The sequence below is a fragment of the Typha angustifolia genome, chromosome 14 (genome assembly GCF_048772165.1).
Source record: "Typha angustifolia cultivar Huaian chromosome 14, ASM4877216v1, whole genome shotgun sequence".
Classification (NCBI taxonomy): Eukaryota; Viridiplantae; Streptophyta; class Magnoliopsida; order Poales; family Typhaceae; genus Typha; species Typha angustifolia.
This window is the reverse complement of record NC_133252.1, coordinates 11,526,349-11,545,578: the sequence shown is the minus strand read 5'-3', so window position 1 is coordinate 11,545,578 and position 19,230 is coordinate 11,526,349. Positions and strand designations below refer to the sequence as shown.

General features: G+C 36.3%; 4 protein-coding genes across 4 annotated transcripts; 1 reads left to right on the top strand and 3 right to left on the bottom strand.

Moving 5' to 3' along the window:
- Positions 1 to 189: 189 nt before the first annotated feature.
- LOC140775510 (pentatricopeptide repeat-containing protein At1g80270, mitochondrial-like) lies at positions 190 to 4,426 on the bottom strand. The gene is made up of 3 exons (XM_073118856.1): positions 4,258 to 4,426; positions 3,294 to 3,858; positions 190 to 1,686 (listed from the first exon to the last, which is right to left on the bottom strand). Exons 1-3 carry the CDS (start codon positions 4,290 to 4,292, stop codon positions 442 to 444), a joined length of 1,845 nt encoding a protein of 614 aa, XP_072974957.1. The 5' UTR covers positions 4,293 to 4,426; the 3' UTR covers positions 190 to 441.
- A 376-nt stretch (positions 4,427 to 4,802) lies between these two features.
- On the bottom strand, positions 4,803 to 5,625 carry LOC140775732 (protein MIZU-KUSSEI 1-like). The gene has a single exon (XM_073119140.1). The coding sequence runs from the start codon at positions 5,623 to 5,625 to the stop codon at positions 4,870 to 4,872; it is 756 nt and encodes a 251-aa protein (XP_072975241.1). The 3' UTR covers positions 4,803 to 4,869.
- A 4,538-nt stretch (positions 5,626 to 10,163) lies between these two features.
- On the top strand, positions 10,164 to 13,722 carry LOC140775367 (F-box protein At2g26850-like). The gene is made up of 5 exons (XM_073118615.1): positions 10,164 to 11,179; positions 11,489 to 11,568; positions 11,907 to 12,085; positions 12,223 to 12,297; positions 13,199 to 13,722. Exons 1-5 carry the CDS (start codon positions 10,493 to 10,495, stop codon positions 13,384 to 13,386), a joined length of 1,209 nt encoding a protein of 402 aa, XP_072974716.1. The 5' UTR covers positions 10,164 to 10,492; the 3' UTR covers positions 13,387 to 13,722.
- Positions 13,723 to 14,342: 620 nt separating this feature from the next.
- LOC140776495 (uncharacterized) lies at positions 14,343 to 18,845 on the bottom strand. The gene is made up of 6 exons (XM_073120222.1): positions 18,318 to 18,845; positions 16,998 to 17,050; positions 16,815 to 16,879; positions 16,599 to 16,677; positions 15,331 to 15,627; positions 14,343 to 14,844 (listed from the first exon to the last, which is right to left on the bottom strand). Exons 1-6 carry the CDS (start codon positions 18,719 to 18,721, stop codon positions 14,690 to 14,692), a joined length of 1,053 nt encoding a protein of 350 aa, XP_072976323.1. The 5' UTR covers positions 18,722 to 18,845; the 3' UTR covers positions 14,343 to 14,689.
- Between the last annotated feature and the right edge of the window lie 385 nt (positions 18,846 to 19,230).

Genomic DNA, 19,230 nt, shown 5'->3' with positions numbered 1-19,230 from the left:
CAGACATTTAAACTTTTTTTGAAAGTAATGCTTGCATTAAATGTAGTTTTCACTGGTAAACAGCAAGCTTCAGTTGTTGCAGGAGAGGGTGTTCTTAATTTAAATAAAATTATTAAATGTAGATAAACTTGCAGCTAGGAAGTTAACTACTAACTTGTGAACCCTGTAATGTTCTTAATGAGCAACATCTCTAATTCAGAAATTTCAACTTCTTATGCCTGTGAGATTAGGAACACAGTGGACGGGTACAGAGGTATTAAACAACTTCTGGAAAGAAACACGAAATCACATTAAATAGGCCTGTGGCGAATCCAATGCCTGGCATTCCAAAGATAACTCTTAGATCTTCTTTTCGCTGTTAGCCTATTAGAGAAACATGAATTGAGTTTAAAGTATGTCATCAATTTTGAACATGGTGGAAGGGCATGAAAGATTCTTCAGTCAATCCAATTCTGAAATATGAGTCTTCTTGAATGCATCAAGAGCTGCCAACTGAGCCAAAATTTGCTTGCTAGGAAACATGTTATCAGCTTTCATCCTTTCTCTAAACCCGTAAGCAGGAAACTTAGCATTAACATAGGCCTCAAGTAACAATTGGTACTGTTGCATCCTCCCAGAGTACTCAATCTGTTTCAACCTGTGAAATATCTTCTCGGAGTTGTAGATGTCGCCCCTCTTTGCGTACTGGTCCAGCAAAGTAATGTATGAGCTATAAAGAGGCCTAACCTGATTCTGTTGCGCAACTTTTTGCAATATTGAGTCAGCCTTCTCTAACTCGCCAGCTTTAACATAAAGCTTTATAAGTGCATCCCAAGTTGAAGGACCGATTCTACAGCCACTGTCTGACATCCTTTTTGCCAGTTCCTTACCCTTCGACAAAAGTTTATGATTTGCATAAACATTCAATAATGAGTTGTAGTGTTTTGACGAAAGCTTCTTCCATGTCCGCAACATGCTTTCAAAGACGCTCTCTGCATCTTCCACACGCCCTAATTTCCCCCATGCCTCAATGGCAGCTAAACACTCGTCAAGACTAGGATCAGACTCACACCACTTCCAAATCCTCTCCACTTCGTCAGCTTTACCAAGCATAGCATATAGAGGAAGGAGAAGTTTGCAAGCCTTCCGATTTTCGATAACATCTTCCCCCTCCATCTCCTTGAGGGTTGCTTCTGCTTTACCATTAAGCCCTCCAACAACGTAGTGATTGGCAACCATAGCTCGAGTCACTAGGTCAGGCTCCACGCCATCTGTCTTCATTGCTTCCATGATCTGTTCCATACCAGTTATATCATTTGCACGGGCTTTTGTGTCTATCAGTAGTTTGTATGTGAAGAGGGACGGCTTGATATTTTCCTTTTCCATCATTAAAAGAAGATCCGCTATCTTGCTGCGAGAAAACCTTTTATATAACAATAGGAGTTGGTTGCACGAGAAGATAGAAATTGGCAAGGCAAGGTCTGTAATTTTCTTGAACACTTCTTCTGCTTTCTTATAATTGCTGGTAGACACACAATTAGCAAGTAGAGCTTCATATATCACCTCACTCCTGAAGGATTCCGGAACCCTGTCTATGTACTTCTCAGCCTTTTGAAGACCATGCACCTTTGCAATCAAATCGAGATGACAAGCATAGTCTCGTTCCACAAAATTGAGACGCTTATTTATTTCCAACCACTCCACAAACTGCAAACAATGAAAAATAAAGTATAACTGAGTGATTGAAAACTAAATGCCATAGGAGGTCAGCTCGAACAAATTGCTCCAAAATATCAGGATATCTGTGTCACACCAATTGTAAGCAAAGTTTGCATATGCAAGTACAGCATGCCCAATAATTGATTTTCTAAATGGCACAATAATCAACATTCTCTCATCTTAGTTCTTTATATGTTTAAAAGAACATGAAACTAAAGTCTGAACATTTTTTATAAGGTATGCACAGACTGAATACAGTAACCAGTCTTTGAGACAGTTGTTATCCAGAATATGCCACCACTTAGTTGTCATAAAAAGTGAAAATTAAGATCATGGAATGAATATTTTCAACATCTTCTTTCTAAGATTAGAAGCCCCAAATCTTAATTATTATCTAACTATCAAACCATACCCCCTTTTAAATATATGGCCATGGAATGAAAATTTTTAATCATCTTAAAAATATAGGCAGAAATTCATATTTGCTCAAAACAATGTGATTATGAATACCACAGGGGTATTATGGTAATTCACATTTTTTTTGTTAAGTATAGATAGAAAAGTTAACAGTTTTATAACAGGAGGATAAAATGATATAAATGAAAGTTTAGGGTGGTAGTTTAATTTTAGGCATAATTGAGTCAGCTCGAGCTTGGCTCATTAAGGTTCAAGCTCGACTTAATAAGACTCAAAATAATAATAAATATTTAGTATTATATAATATAGGGTTACTTGTATTTAGTATAATATTTAGTATTATATAAGTTAGCCTCCTTGAACTATCACTATTTTTTGCATCCCTAAATTAGTTTTTTACCAAATAGATCCTCTAACATGAAAAATTCTAGTTCTGGGAGTCCACATAGTTACTTTTTTTCTTAATTAAGGGGGTCTATGTAGATACTTTTGTTAGTTCAGAAGTATTACGTGGATAATAAAAGGGTTAAACACAATTTACTCTCTTGTACTTATGCTTAAAATACTTTATCCCCTATACTTTAAAAAGTCTCAAATCAGTTCATATACTTATGAAAAGTAAGATCATTTATTTTTTTATCCAAACTAATGGAGCACGCCTAAAAAATTTTTAAAATTAAATGGTGGGCTAAATTGTCTCCATTTTTAACTTTTTATGGACAAAAATGTCCTTCCCCTCTGCAATATAAATTAATTGGCTTATTTAGGCTCAAGCTCAAAATTAGCTCAAATTAAAATTAAATCAATTCAAGCTTGATTTTGTTGAATCAAGCCTAATTCAAGCTTGAACCATGCTTAATTTAAGCTTGAACTAAATAGACTTCAATTTGCAATATAAATTGATCAGCTTGTTTACGCTCAAGCTTGAAATTAGTTCAAATTAAAACTAAATCAATTCAAGCTTGATTTTGAACTCAGGCTTAAAACAAATTTTGAATCAAGCTTGATCAAAGCTCAGCTGACTCACACCCCTAACCACAGGGGAGTAATTTGAAATTCACCCTATAAATATATATAAGAAAACAGCTAATCCAATAACAGATTACTCTCACTACGAATCATCCCATATTTAAGCCTAGAAAAAAATTATAACTCTATATTTCTAAAAAAATAGGCACCTGCAAAGCCTTTCCATATAGCCTTCGTCTCCTAAGACTGCGCAAGGCTGTCATGACTTCATCCCTTCCCAAGTGGTTGCCACCTTCAACCCATTTGTTAAGGACACTGCTAACAGACTGCCATGGCGCTTCCATTATAACCTTGAACAAAGGGATTGTATGGTTCTTCCCTCTGACTTCACTATGATACAAATCTTTTTCAGTCTCTGATGATCCCAGAGAACTATTGGCAGCTTCTGTTTTGCTTACTTCTGCTTCATCCCTAGAGATTCCTTCTTCACCTGCATATTCTTCATCATCCTCATCGTCTGTCAGTCTGTCAACTTTATCACATACTGGAAGTTCATCCACATCCAAAAATCCATCGGCAGCCTCTCCATTACTATTACTTGTTCTGGACTGCAAACAAAGATTTCGAACCCCTAGAAAATATATCACTGAATGTCCACAGGAGACATGGCCTCCCATCTGTAAGCTTCTTTCACAGGTATCACTCAAGCTACAATTTGTAATCCCAAACTTAGAACAAAAGGCTCGGGCAATCACATGATGTGCAATCTGCAACCTGAAATGCCATTGAAAGGATCAAGATTGGCAAACACTACGCTCAAAATGAAACTAATCAAGTCTACAGACAAGTGCAGGCATAGGTCTCGGTTCTGGAATAGAGTTAAAGTTACAAAACCAGCTATTAGATTCACAAAAGGAGCCACTTTTAACATATGAATACTAACCAAATTGCAAATTTACCATCCTCACCCAAAAAAATAAATAAGTAAAAGCAACAATTTCAGGTACAAGGACATCGAATTCATTAAACAAATTACTACAACAACATTACAGAAACATATATGAATGATCAAATAGCGCCATGTGAAGATAAGAGTAAGAACAAGATGATTAATTTGCAAAAGAGACCCAAAAAGGAATCAAAAGAAACAAGACCCAAGTGAGAGAGCATGACCTTGAAGGGTTTGCAGCTCTTCGGATAGCCGACATGGTGATCCCGAGTGAAGAAATCCTCTCGCATTCGATTTGTGTCAATGATGGAGTCGTTAAACCCTAAAACCCCCCCTCTTCTCATAAAAGAGCAGTGAGGGAGGGAGAGACAGAGTGTCCCGGATCCAGTTTGAAACCCGGATCCGGTTAAAATGGATATCGATCTAGTGTGGCGACTCTTTTAACACAACCCATTCACTTGATTACAACATTAAACATCATAATAATAAAATAATATATTAAGCCCGAGAACACTAAGAAAATATAACAAAAAGAACAGTTCTGTGATTTAGTACATAAAAACTAAAATATTTATGCTTTTTGAATTCAAAACCATTCTTGATTAGTCTAATAAGATTTTATTTACAAAACTAGGCCTGGAAATATAACTGGTGAATTTTTGTTTGACAAAGTCGACACGACCAACTACAATATCCACATCATATCCCAAAAAAATTAATGCTAGGTATGTACATTGTCGTTCTCAATTCCATAATTAATTACTTTAAAAGAAAACTCACCATAGAAAACAAAAAGAAGAAGAAGAGAAAGATCATAATAAAGTAGTAGTAGAAGATCAAATCCTAACAAAGAAGATACTAAGGTCGGGGCCAGAAGTGGTGCCCTCAGGGTTCAACATGTAAAAAGACTCGGAGTCTTTGCCTCCGACCACCCTATCAAAAAGTGCCCTCATATATGCCAAATCCCCCTCGCCTTTCTCGGTAATATCACAAGGCAGCACGCCAGCCCCGACTGACACGCTCTGCAGCACCTCCATAACCACAACGTCGTCATGACTCGGCTCCCTTTTCAAAGCATACCCAACCTTACGTCCGTTCACGTACGCCGTCCAAAGTGGCTCGTCTAGTATACTAGTCTTCTTCTGATGATGATCATCATCATCACCATTACTGCCGTTACCCCTCTTCTTCTCACATTCGAGTGCCACGCGTACTTGCTCTGCGCCCAGCTCCTGCATGAACTTCCCCGTCTGCATGGCCAGCTCGAGGAAGAGGAGGGGCGGGCTCTGAGGGGTTTCTTGGATGGCTAGGGTGATCCTCGCCTTCCGGTGGCCGAAGAGGGTGCCGGTGGCGCGGCGGGTGGAGTGGACGTGGCCGTCGTGGAGGCTGCAGGAGGGTGGTAGGAGGGGGAGGGCGCGGAGGAGGGACCGGAGGGCGCGGAGGGCCTTCCAGGTTTTTGACGTCGGGCGACGGGGGGGTCTCGAGGGCGAGGAGGAAGGGGCCGGAGGGCGCGGGGTGAACGGGGAGCCGGGGGGAGTTCCCGCCGGCACGACGGCGAAGGGAGTGCGAGGGGAGAGGGGGAGGAGGGACATGGAGGGAGCGAGGTACGTGGTGGAGAATTTTAAACGTTTGGGGATTGAGGTGGTGGTGGTGGTGGTGGTAGATTCAGCTACTGCTTTTAAGTTTTCTTTGTTTTTATTTTATAGGAGGAGTGTATTATGGATTGCACGTAACAATAATATATATATATATATATATTTAAAAAAAATAACCTTCTTTTCTATGTCAAAAATTAAAGACAAATATTTTACTGATTAAACTTCAAGAAAGAAGGATATTTTAAATATTTATATCTAATTTGTTATTTTTAATAACTACCAGTTAGGAATATACTGTGAATATTTCAAAAACTAATTGAAATGATAATTTTGAAAGAGTTAAACTGATTTGAATGAAAATTAAAACATTTAAATAATGTAATGACATATATGGGAGGATTATAGACATGGGAGGGTGTTAGATTTGTTGGCAAAGCTCTTTGGTCGACTTAACATTTAACAATCTTTGGATGCAGACTACTACGCAATACCACATACGCGTTTAATAAACTTCTTTGCAGTCTTGGTATTAGGAAAGATAATATATATGTGTGTATGGTAAGCACTAATGGGCCGAATAAAACTAGAAAGGCCCAATAACCTATTTGGGCCCAATTAATTAAATTTTTTTTATATCAAAAACACTCTATCTTTTGTGTTTGTACCCTACCACCCCTCCTAAAATATCTCAAAAATACCGTATATTAATGTCACATAGATGACTTAAGATAACTATAAACAATAACATTGAATCAAATTTTTGTTCAGGTTAAGAGAAAAATAAATGGAGAACTGGATTTATAAGGTCAAATGGCAAAGAGTTATTTTTTTATAAGTAATATAATATTCTCTATTAAGCTAAAAGAGTGTATTCTGTATATGGGAATTTAAGATAAGAGGTGTGGAAGATTATATGAGCCAAATGATGAATATCTACATATTAAAATATAATAATAATAATAATAATAATAATAATAATAATAAAAGTAAAATATTGAGTAAATTTTTAAACTAATTTTGTGCACCGAACGGTGCATTTACTTGCACCCCACGATTTCGATCATGCCTGAAAAGCAAATACAAAAAAGCTATAGAATTTAAACGAGTACGAGTGCGGTTGAACATTAGATGCGCATCATCAATATATTGACATACATCGTATATGATGGCAAGCTCAAATTGATCCACACATATCGGCTCAGATCAACTTTGGCATATCATCACACGCACAATCTCAAAAGATAAATATAGAAGAAGCATAATCAAAATCATGGATATATATAGAGGAGTGCACTCCCACTAAAACTCCCCCACTCAAATGGATTTGGCTTCTTCTACTACCTCCTCCCAGTCCCAGAAAAGAGGCCTGCCCCCCTTATATTTATAGAGCTTATTAACGGCTTCCATTATTGGGGGCATTGCTAAAAGGTTCCACTGAACTATCTCTCTCTCTCTTCCTCTCTCTAATGGGGCCAACCTTGTCTTCCATGCATGAATTATTTGGAGACCTAATCGGTGTACCATTCTTCCTTTATGGAGCACAGTTGCATTGAATCAAGAAGGCAGAGTGCTCTCATCTCATGTCACTCCTTTTGCCATCTCAGTGCGAGACCATTTCACTTTTGATTTCTAACTTTTTTTTTCAAGTCTTTTTCCATGACGACACTGTGACCCATTGCCTCTTTCTTCCCATTTCCCACATCCTTGATCCCAGATTACCCATTCTCTTTTAAAGTTTACTTCTTAATTCTACCTCTATAGATATACATTCTTTATATGTTTGAAACTTTTTTTTTTTTTTTGTGGGTCTTTTTGAAAGACAAAAGAATAAGAAATAGAAGAGGTGGTTTCTTTTTCTTAGTTAACACTACAGCAGTCTTTGCCTCATTATCATATACTAGTTGATAACACTTAGTTGATGTCACTTAGCTTTCATTGTCATTAATAAGTGCATAGTTGCACATTAATTCCAAGAGATGTTCCTTTGTGAAGGTCACAATCAGAAGAAATATAATAACCCACTAACACACCATGAATGCCCATTTCTAGCCAAATTAGTCTTACTCATTAATGCTATCTTCCAACATCACTTCCTTGGATTCAATGCATGCACCAGAAGTTGTGATCACAACTATACAACTCCAACCTCCAGGAGTGGTGGGATTTGCTCTAATTGCTTGTGGATTATGTTAATCTGCACTTTAAGTTGTAATTAATTAGATTTTGGAGGATCCTAAAGGGAGATGGATTAATCCCAGAAACCAACACCAACACTGATCGCATATGGGGTTTGAACTTTGAATGATTGCCAAATTTTTTCTTTTTACTTTTTTTTTTTGTGACCATATTATGGTAGGTAGAACTCATCAAAGCTAGATGCCAAGTTAGACTTCTAATGATCGAGCTAGTGGTGGCCATTTGGATATTGGACCAGCCGACAAGCTACTAGTCGAATTAGATCATTTTCACAAATAGTTACAATTGATGATGATGACGATGATAGCAGTGGTGACGATAATGATGATATTCAATTTGAGTTTGGTGGCGGTGATAATCGGAATGATAGAGATATGGCACGTGTCTATGCTATACAATCTTCTTATTAGAGAGACATTGTTTTTTGTTATATAAGAAGACAATTTTACTCGTGCCACCTAAGATCACTATAGGGGCAAGATTTAGATAAATGCTGACGTATAATCTATCAAATACAAGAAAAAAAATGAATCATTTCACACTTAACATAATCACAGCTAGATAAAAGAATGACGAAAATTTATAGGTAGCATAACATTTCGACATTATTGAACTATTACAAATGAATGAATGTGCATATTACGTAACCTGTTATTCTACGTTAAACTAAGTTTTACTTTTAATTATTAAACTATTATAAACTAATGATTATGCTTAATCATATTATCTTTAGATAATATTTCTACTTGAATATTGATATATCATTAATAAGATAGGGCTTTGAAAATATAATATAAGGATAAAAGACTCTATTGTAGAGTTTAGTATATATATTTAAACTTAAATATTCTATAAAAAAATATATTAGATATATATTAAAGACATGCCAGTAATATACAGTGGCGTGCTGATCCAAGGATCAGGATGGACAATCCTTACTAAAAATAATCCTCCAGTATCTAAAATTAATCGCCCATGATATTTTCTTAGTAAAAAAAACATATATATCAAATGCTATTGGAAGATTTTACACAAGGAGAGGGGGGAGGTTTATATGAAAATGGACAATAGATGTAATCTTCCTTTTGATTTCATATAATAAAACCTAATAGATAGTATATTTTCTTAAAGGACGATTCTTGTTAAAAGATAGAATGTGAACGATAACAAACACATAATGCAGCATGAAAAAAGTAAATATATCAAGAGCTTACTTACCAAAGTTTCTACGTAACATCTAAAAAGAGGTGACCAACTTGTCTAATAAGTTTATTTAAAATATATATATATATATATATTTGTCTAATAAGTGATAGAAAAAATGTGAATGTGTACTTACTCGTGGGAGTGCCCTAATGAAATTTTGAGATGTGAATGGTTATCTTTTTGGCTTCCTTTTTCAAATGGATGTTGAAAGGAACTATTGAAGCATAAGAACATATTCAACTTCTTTTTTTCCAGTTGCTTACAAGCAACTAGAAAGACTTTCTATGGAAGTAGTGAGTAGAAAGATTTGGAAAGACAAGGCATTTAAAACATTTTTTTATTATAAATATGGATCAAACTTAGCACACAAAAAAAAAAAAAAAAAAAAAATTAAGGATGAAGATCTATGGGAGTTAACTCATCCTGATTGGATTTTATTTGTTCCTTTCATATATCATTTTCGATAGCGATAGAAATTAGTACGAGTTAGTATGATAGTGATGTAGGACTAACTCAACCATTACACTATTAAAAAGACATTTGATATGAAGCTCTACCATCCATCCTTGGAGCAATATTTTAAAAAATAACACAAATATCGAATAATTGTCATTTTAATGTTTTTAAATGACTTGTAATTGCTTCGCATTGATATAGTCAGTCAGGTGACTGCTGTTTGACCTGAAGCTATATATCACTCCATTTATTATAATTTCCTTTCCTTGGTTGGTATAAATGAGGTGGGAGTTGGGTAGGAAGATTGAAGAGTTAGTATAAATGAGGTAGGAGATTGGTTGGAAGATTTTAGGAGTTAGGGGAAAGTAGTTGCATCACCATACCTCTAATTAAGTCTCCAAAATATGCAACAATAAACTCACATTATTTATTCCCCAAACTTAGAATATTAAATATATATATATATGAATATTTTATTACTTTTAAAAATAAAAATATATATCAATAATTTATCCTTCCCCAATAAATTCAGATGAACTTATATATGGTTACCAATCTTCCCATTTTTGTTATGTTCCACATTTTATAAACCTCTTTTATTTGTTTGTTTGTTTGTTGGTTGGTTGGTTGCACCTAATTTAAGCAAAATCCAACAACCAAAATCTAATCTTTCTCCCACTAGTATCTCCAACTCCCATATGATGCAGCTGGGCTGCTTCAGATTCTGTCAGAAGAGCAGTAGCTGATTAGAATTAAGGTGTTCTTGAACATGTAGAGAGGAATAGAGTATTCATACATAAGCCCATTGCGACGACTCACATCTCCATTATTATCACTAGGATTTAGTGGGATTGGTTGTGTCAGCAAAACAACCCAAATTTGGTAGAGGAATGATTCCCTCCTAGATTCCCTAAGCATCCAATTTTTCTTCTCTCTGTCTGCTCTTTTTGGAGCAATCGGTTCTTTTCCCTTCTCCAACTTTTTCTGAAGAACCAACCCTCTAATGCTCCTCTTTTTTATATCACTCTCTTGTTTCCTACTCCTCCTCATCACCAATCCACTCCCCTTGCAGAAGACCCTTCCTTCTTGGGTGCATGAGATGATGGTTGTATGCCTCCTACTTGTGCAAGAGCTCTTGTCTTCCTTGTGGCATTCATTGTTTAGCTCCCAGTTCTTGGATTGTTCATCCCAGATGTCTACCAAGTGGAAGTGTTCCCCTAAGGTGGGAGAAGTGTTGGGAGTGGAGATAAGAGAAGCTAATAGAATCTTGGATTTGCCTGAGTTAGCCTTGGAGTGCATCCTGGAGAAGCTCTCCCCAGCTGCATTGGCAAACATGGCATGCGTTTGTAGATCTCTTAGGGATAGGTGTAGGAGTGATCATCTCTGGGAGAGGCATATGAGGGAGAAGTGGAGTCCGGTGGTCGGGGAGGCGGCTCGCCGGGAGTGGGAGAGATATTCTGCGCCGAGAAAGGATTCTACGGCGGCGACGGATGGCGATGTCGAGATATCGACGCCGAAGGACTGGATGGAGTTGCTGTCATGTTTCTGGCCTCTTTCATGGTTTAGTTCTAAGGTTGATGATACCAGGAGTAAATCTAAGAGTGATTTGCAGTTAGATTCAATCATATCCTGGTATGTGGCACTTGAGAGTGGCAAATTTTGGTTTCCGGCCCAGGTCTATAATCGTGAGGTAATTATCATTTAATTTCATGTTCTTTTGCATCTTTTATACCATCTAGTTTGATCCTGTTGTTATTTAGTTTCTAATTTCATGGCGATAATTATGAAGGTTATTGCCACAGGCTTTATATCCTTTTTTTTTTTTTTTTTTTGTGGCATCCAGTAATGCTTTTTTATCTGAGTCATATTAGTACTAGATTTTAGGTCAGATTGTGTGATGCTAGATGATTTACTACTTGGTGTTGTCATCTATCTAGTCTCTACCATTTTGTTCTTCTGCACAGTGCACAGGATACTTATTTTCATGATTTTCCAACAGAACGGCCACACCGGCTTTTTGTTATCATGCTATGATGCTCATCTTAGCTATGACCGGAAAACCAACACCTTCTATGCAAGGTATGTGCCAAACTTCTTATACTAATTCAAGTTCATAGATATATCCCTTTTGATGATCATTCTTGTTCTCTGTCAGAAACCTAGTCGTTTCGACTGAATGAGATATAATTTTGGATCATTTCCAGTCAAAACTGAATCTTTTTTTTTTCTCCTAGTAAAACTCTTTGATTACATTGACATTACATGAGAAATCGACAAAATATTTTCATATCTAAAGGTTCTCAACTTCAAGAACATTATTTGAGGTCAAAGTAGCAAAGTAAGAGCTTTAGCGTGATTTTGCTTTTAAGTTGTCGGATTAGCTGAATCTGATCAGCTTACAATGGATCATTCCATAGGTATCCACCACATGGTCAAAAGCCTGTAAAAATGGAAGACGGAATACAGTGGGACAGGCTGCGAGCTTCACCTGTCAACACTCCTGCGCATGATCTTTATGTTTCTGATTGTCTGAATGACTTGTGCCCAGGAGATCACTTTGAGATTCAGTGGAGAAGAAACAAAGAATTCCCATATGGTACATATTTTACAATACATTGCCTTCCTTTTACCTTTTCTTTTTCTTATTTAAACTCATTTTTCCCCGGGTTATAGTATCTCTCTTCAAAGTAGACTTTATTGTATCTGTTAATAGTGTTTTCTTATGTATGGCAGGCTGGTGGTATGGAGTTGTGGGTCATTTGGAGTCATGTGATGGAAATGAGCATCACTGTCATTGTCACGAGAATGGTGAGGATCTTAGATTGTAATTGCTATTGCTTACATATATAATGCTCTCTTCTTGACTGTCATATATAATGCTCTCTTCTTGACTGTCATATATAAATAATGCTCTCTTCTTGACTAACATGGTTGAATTTATATATCGAAACCCTTTCATATGATTTTGAATAGATTAAGAGGCTGCAAGAACAAGTAATAAGCTATCGCGATTCACTAAATTTCCTATTTTCATCTTCTGGAAACCAAGTTAAGTTTAACTTTCTGATTAATGCATGAGATTACATACTGCTCTACTTTGATCCATTTAAACTATTTACTATGCCTGCTGAGGTAATAGAAGTGATAAAATTGACACTTCAGTCTCGGTAGAAGTTTCTTGCCTTTGTAGCTTACTACTCAATCCTCAAGATGTACTAATCAGCATCTGGTCTGAAACTTCATTACATCAACATGAAAGAATCCATCTGCTTCTTCTAACATACTCAAATTTGATGTAGGATGGTAATAGCACAATGTTAGATTTCATAAATCTTTCATTTTGCAGCAAAAGTAGGGAGGATCCAAATGACTTGGCAATTGCCATCTCTCCTATTTATCTGATACCTACATGGCCAATCTATTTTCTAAATGAAATGATGCCGTCTGTTGTCTTCTGGAGTCAGGAATTTATTTCCATTGCCAAGTCTTCTATGTCGCTGAATTAAAAAGGTCTCTAGATATCATAGATCAATTTTAGAAAATACATTTACAACTCTACATCTTGGATGTGTCTGTCTCTTTCATCTGGACTGCCTAATAAGATACTAACATCAGTAGGGAGATATAACAAAAATTCCATCATTTTTTCTGTTATATTTATTAATACTTTCAGTTATGGAATTCATTCTCCAGCTTCATCTATTGACAGATACCATAATACTGGAGTTCAACCACTACACACCTGGTTCAAGATGGAGGCGAGCGTCTGTAAGTCGGAAGGATCACCAAGAAAAAGGGGATGAAACAGATGGATTCTACGGAGGAATCAGGAAGCTCCACCGCGAGGAAGAAATTTCAAAGTGGAGAAGGCTGTGGCCGACTGAAGTCTTCGAATAGATATCGACCATATCGTATCGTACACATTCTTGTATATCTTCTTGGTCTAATTCCTGGCTACAACAACATTATCAATCATTCAAGCATTTTTGGAACAGTATGGTTCATCTTTAGCGCAACTCAAATTTGCAAAGGCAGACGGTAGAACTGACTGAATTTACCACCAGCTATCAACATTATCGCGAGAAATAAGAAAATAACACAAGGTCTTGATACTTCATTCAACCTATCTATCTAGGGAGAAGTAATTGGTTCTGGTTCATCTTCAATGTATCTATCCATTGTTCTAGCTGCAGAGTCCATATTCAAGTTCAATGTAAATAACTTCTTCAGATAATAATATATTTTTGTTGTCATAAACTATTTAGCCTGTTTGTTCCCAACCTCTGGATCAAGTCGGATCCCTTAGTACTAGTTAACATGTTAAATGACATCATTCAATCTTCTTAGGTGGTAAAAAGTCTTGATATGATTATTATAACTCACAATTATAAGGATTGTAAAATTAATTGTATTTTTAGAGAAGCTAACTACACTATTGATTGGCGTTTTTCTGCTGAGGTTATTTAGGTTTTTTTTTGTCTCCGATTATATGACACTTATTTCCCTTAAATTAAATATTTCTATAGAGTATTAAATGTGTTAAATAATCTCTACATTACCATAATGATCACAATTATAAATAGCCTTCGTAATTACATACAGACCCATACCTCATTTGATTTTTTTCTGACACTTTCCCCACTTAACTATTTAATATCTCCCACCTCAAGTCCCAAGGCTCAAATAAAAACCATCAAGTTAATAATCTCTTTCTTTTTTGTAAACATTTTCTTAACGTCAAATGGCACAAAACTCTGGTACCAGTCAAACAACTGGGCATAAAAGCTTTTTGTAGAATTTACATGACTTATTCAAGCCACATAAAGTTAAACAAAACTATCAGCAAAATCATAAAAGGAGAATAGCTCATTCTATCACAATATTGTGATAATATAGTTTCTCTTGTCCAATTTTTTACAGTGATATAGAAGTACATTAACACAGCTCTTTGGAAAACACCCAACTGCAATTGATAAAAAAATATGCAGTTTTGGTAACATAAACTTTTTATTATTACTTCACAGCATCATATCTGCAGGCAGCTAACCATGCAGGCCTTTTGAGGTCATACTTAAGGATGAAGATCTGAGTCTGAAAAAGATCCTCGAATTCGATAATGCGGGTTCCATGTAGTTTATCAAGCAACTATATTACATGGAAAAAGAGGCTGGTGTAGATGTTTCTGATTCCCCGTGTGGATCTAGGAGGCACTGAAATCAACTTTACTCTTGTGAATTTGGAAGGCAGGGGTAATCCAGCTTCCACAGCTGCATTGAATCCCCGACCAGTTGAAATAACCTAAGCGGGCATCACACTGGATACAAGAAAGTTTTCCTTCCAATGCACCCTCTTCCACTGTTACATGAAAAAAAACCACACCACATGGAAAACAAATGTTAGAGAAGAGATTTCACAGTCCATTTCTAATCCACTAAAAGTTCTAAAGGGGAAAAATAGGAAAAGAAACTTATCTGCATGTAAATCTAGTTATTGAAAATATGCATTTGCTGCTTTGATATAATTCTACAACAATAGAAAAGTTAGAAACAACGTGAAGCCTGGTATCAGTTTTATAAGATCAGCTATATGAACCTTCTGTCTTGTCTAACTACTACCTTCTAGAATAGTTTCGGTGTTTCCTTCCTCGCCCTTACTTTGAATTACAAATTTTGAGCATTCCAAGCACTTGGCTTCTACATTTAGATTTCAGGTTACTATTGAACCATGGAATTCATATATAATTTTATTTACTAGTATCCAAGATAAAGGTCAAAAGTACATAATTACTTAAACCAAGATTGTGGTAATTTGAACAAGGCAGCATGATCCCAACAGCTTTACCTGAAGTCATCCACTTCAGAGGCTCAACATAAAATGAAGAGCACTGCTCTTGAAACCTATTAAATGAACTTCTACTTTTTCTTTTCTGCCACTCAAAGCATGTTTCACTCTCACCAGGAACATGGCTAACAATGTTTTCCTTCACAGCCACAATTCTCCTGCATTTTTTGCAGCGATAAGCAGATCTCCCATGACCCTCCTTGGATCCATCTTCAGAAGTGTCTGATTCTGGAGACAGATCAGGATCAACTTCAAATATAGACCTGTCTATCTTCTCGCCTAATTTATATGAATGACCTGAAAAATACAGTGAACTGAGTCACTTATCGGTCTTCCAGATGGAAGCTACCATTTCAATTAGGTAGACCAGCAAGCAAACTATTTATCACATCATCAGAAATAAGAGAAAAGGACTACAGAAGCATCTCGGATGAAATGCAGAAAGCATATACATATTAAGGATATAATAATGCCAGAGAAGATAAAAAAAATCTAAGAAAATGACACCGTGTGCAATCATACAGGGGTCAACCTATCCTCGCACTGCAATCAGCAGTATTACAATAGATAAAATACTCTAGTCAATATGTCTGTATCTGTTTCATTTTTGAACATATAGCAAATAACAAATACACTTTAAACAAAAGGACTCAAATGTTAACTATCTTCAATATCATCAGAGTAGTACAAAATTGTGATAACACTAGTTGAAAATAGTAAAAAGGCTGTTTCCTTATGGTACATTTGCAATTCCAATGAAACCATAGTAAAAGTGTTGGTGCTTCATCTATGATTCTGCATAGATCATTTAAACCTTATATCACCCTGACTATGTCTTGGAAAACCAAAGGATATGGTTTTGTACGATCCAGGACTCTTAAGTGTCTTATTGCTACCTTAACTTGAAAATTTGTTATCAACATCGGAAACTCTTAAAAATGAACATGTATAATGTTTACGCTACTCACATTTCCACAACAAAATCCTAGATTTCTTAATTAAATTAAACTCTTGCTGATACATTAGATGCCATAGCCTCGTGTTCTTTGTCAATGACACTTATCCAAACAAGCTACACCACCCAGAAACTTCGACAGGACAAATAAAGTCCAAAAGAGAAACTTGCAAACAAACATTATATTTGGTCTTCAACTACTTAATTCAGTTGAAGAAATACAAGAAATGATATATTTTCAAGCTCATTATGTAATATTAACCTTTACCATATATCAAGGCAGAAAAATTAATTGACTGGGATGAAATCTCACCTAATATTTTTAACCGGAAGCGCTTGTACATTGGATTTGAAGTATCTACTTGAAAACCCATTTCTTCGAACAATTTTAACTGCAACGGTTAGAATGCAGGCCTATTAAAAATTCCTACATTGAACATATTGGACTGCAACAGTTAGGAAGGCGCAAGACCTCCAAATTTAAAGAATACAAACTTATCATCAGAAAGAAGCAAAAAAAATATCCAACCTGATCCAGAAAACCATCATTCGGACAAATAGCGTGATTAATTTGCCTTAAGGATTCAAGCGCATCTGGAAGAGAGGCATAGACCAACATTACTATAGAGAATCTATAAATTGTATCTTAACCTTTACCAATGAAGTTGAAGTTTGTATGTCCATAATATATAAATAAATAAATCATTTGGACCTTCCAGAGATTTCTGTTCTGTCTTCATAAGGTATGCAATAATAACCGCAGCACTGCAGCAAAATAGAGAGAGAGAAACTGTAAATAAAGCAGAGGTAGATACACTGAATCAGGATCAGGAGAGCAAATGATGGTCTACTATATAGTCAAAGAACGTCAAAAAGTACTAATGAGCTAGTATCCATGTCGATGTAGCTTATGAAGGGTGGTCAAGTCCTCAAGGGATCATTTCAGCATATGCAGTTGCCATTGTAGCTATACCACCAACGATCTAGGTTAAGTAGGCAACACCTTGGACACACATCTTTCTCCTCAATTTCAAACCTAAACATTCCCAAAATGATGGAGGGATAAGGCTTTGTTAACTGTTACAGAGACTTATAGCTCAAAATATTGCGAAGTTATTGCTTATCTGTGAAAATTTCCACACTCAGAAGTGCTAGGTTTCCTAAAACATCCATTACAAGAGCTCAAAGTTGGCAATCACAGGACCCTCTAGTAACCTATTTTTTTTCCTGCTTGTCATATTCATTGTGGTAATATGCATATCTAGGTATCACAATGATGAAAAGAAAATCATCATTTACTGACAGACAAGCACAGCAATAAATCCAAACCCTGTGTTAGTGAACAAAAGATCCACTGATACACTTGAGGTTAATTGCGATAAGACAATAAGTAATACAAATTTTGTATCATCAATATTAATGGAATGCATGAATTCATCCTGCAGCAATATAATCTAGACATGTAATATGATGTACCAGATGTGCCCAAATATATAGCCATATGCATGCCTATTAAGGAATGAAGAGATATTCAAGTGTGTCAAGAGGAATATGCAGGTCAATCATTGCTATTTACATATGATTACGAAATTCTGCAATATAATTACAATATAGTTGATTAATACAGTATTTACTTCAATGAAAAAGTATAGATAGCATCCTGCACATAACAAATTAATCATAACTTTCGTTTCTCAACTCCATTTGCAAGCTTCTGCAGCTACATGCCTAACCAATAATGTTACTAGCTGGAAAAAGAAAATGATCTACTACTACTCTATTAAACTTTGGTCAAGAAATTAGATAGCCAAAGAAACCTAATAATGGTATTATCCTCATTTATCTCAAATAAGAAGTAAATCATCAACAATTAAATTATCCGTCTTACAAATATAACAAAAGAAAATTCCAGAAGTCATCATCCAATAATAGAAACACACAAGGAATAGTTACTAAGCAACACATAATAGTCAGCATTCAAAATGTGAAGCATAATCTATCGACCAAAAATAAAAACGAAAGAAAATTTTACCTTCTTGACACCCCCGCGAAGCAATGCACCAGCACGGCCCCTTCTCTCCTTCCCTCCTCGATGAACTCCAAGCACGCCTCCAAGTAATCCAAGAGGTCCTCCTCCTCGGTATCCCTCAACGGCACCGCCATCCTCACCAGCCTCATCTCCGGCCCCGCGCGCTGGAGCGAGTAGAGTAGCTTCTCCGGCGCCAGCGACCTCTTCGGCGACACGTCGCCGACGAACACCTTCTTGATCTCCTCGGCGGGGATCTCAATTCCGGGGCGCCATTCCGAGAAGAAGGAGATGGAGGCCGAGCTGAGGAGAGAGAGGACGTGGGTGATCTCCCCTCCACCGCCGGAGAGAACCTCGACGGCGTCGCCGATGTTGCCGAAGAAGAGACGATCGCGTACGAGGCACGGCATCGCCTCAAGGAACGAGGAGAAACCCCCAGCGAGATCGATCGAGAGGATGAGGAAACCCTAAAAAGTTCTCTATTAGGATTAGAGGGAAGAGGGAGTTAGGGGGTTAAAGATCTTTCGTCCCGCAAAGGACTATAGAATGGAAATTAATAAATATAATTTTTTTACACAATTGTTTTAATATATCATACCTGCCCTTACATTTTCTTTTTCTTTTTAAAAGAAAAACTGCTATTTACTGAGAGAGATTACTTTTCACAGTTTTTTTTTTCATTCAATAACTTAATTATTACTGGTTCTTAAAGGCTTTCAAGAACCACTTTTGAACAGGTTCAGTAATTAAATTTTTTTTATATTTAATTAAATTTATTTTTTTAGAAATTTAGGATTAAAAAATAAGATTAATTAATCAAATTCGACAAACTCTTAAGATCTTTTGTGATACACTGAATTGCGAGTTTTAAGTCTCTTATCCTCCTCTCGGATACTAACACTATATGTTCTGCACTCCA

Excerpts from the sequence above, each read along its gene's own strand:
- LOC140775510 (XM_073118856.1), bottom strand. The coding sequence starts at position 4,292 with ATGTCGGCTATCCGAAGAGCTGCAAACCCTTCAAG. Across the intron at positions 3,859-4,257 it reads AGAGCTGCAAACCCTTCAAG|GTTGCAGATTGCACATCATG; the intron begins GTCATGCTCTCT and ends ATGGCATTTCAG. Across the intron at positions 1,687-3,293 it reads TATATGGAAAGGCTTTGCAG|TTTGTGGAGTGGTTGGAAAT; the intron begins GTGCCTATTTTT and ends CATTGTTTGCAG.
- LOC140775732 (XM_073119140.1), bottom strand. The coding sequence starts at position 5,625 with ATGTCCCTCCTCCCCCTCTCCCCTCGCACTCCCTTCGCCGTCGTGCCG.
- LOC140775367 (XM_073118615.1), top strand. The coding sequence starts at position 10,493 with ATGCTCCTCTTTTTTATATCACTCTCTTGTTTCCTACTCCTCCTCATC. Across the intron at positions 11,180-11,488 it reads CCCAGGTCTATAATCGTGAG|AACGGCCACACCGGCTTTTT; the intron begins GTAATTATCATT and ends ATTTTCCAACAG. Across the intron at positions 12,086-12,222 it reads AAACAAAGAATTCCCATATG|GCTGGTGGTATGGAGTTGTG; the intron begins GTACATATTTTA and ends TATGTATGGCAG.
- LOC140776495 (XM_073120222.1), bottom strand. The coding sequence starts at position 18,721 with ATGCCGTGCCTCGTACGCGATCGTCTCTTCTTCGGCAACATCGGCGAC. Across the intron at positions 16,880-16,997 it reads AGAACAGAAATCTCTGGAAG|ATGCGCTTGAATCCTTAAGG; the intron begins GTCCAAATGATT and ends CCTCTCTTCCAG. Across the intron at positions 14,845-15,330 it reads TCTGAAGTGGATGACTTCAG|TGGAAGAGGGTGCATTGGAA; the intron begins GTAAAGCTGTTG and ends TTCATGTAACAG.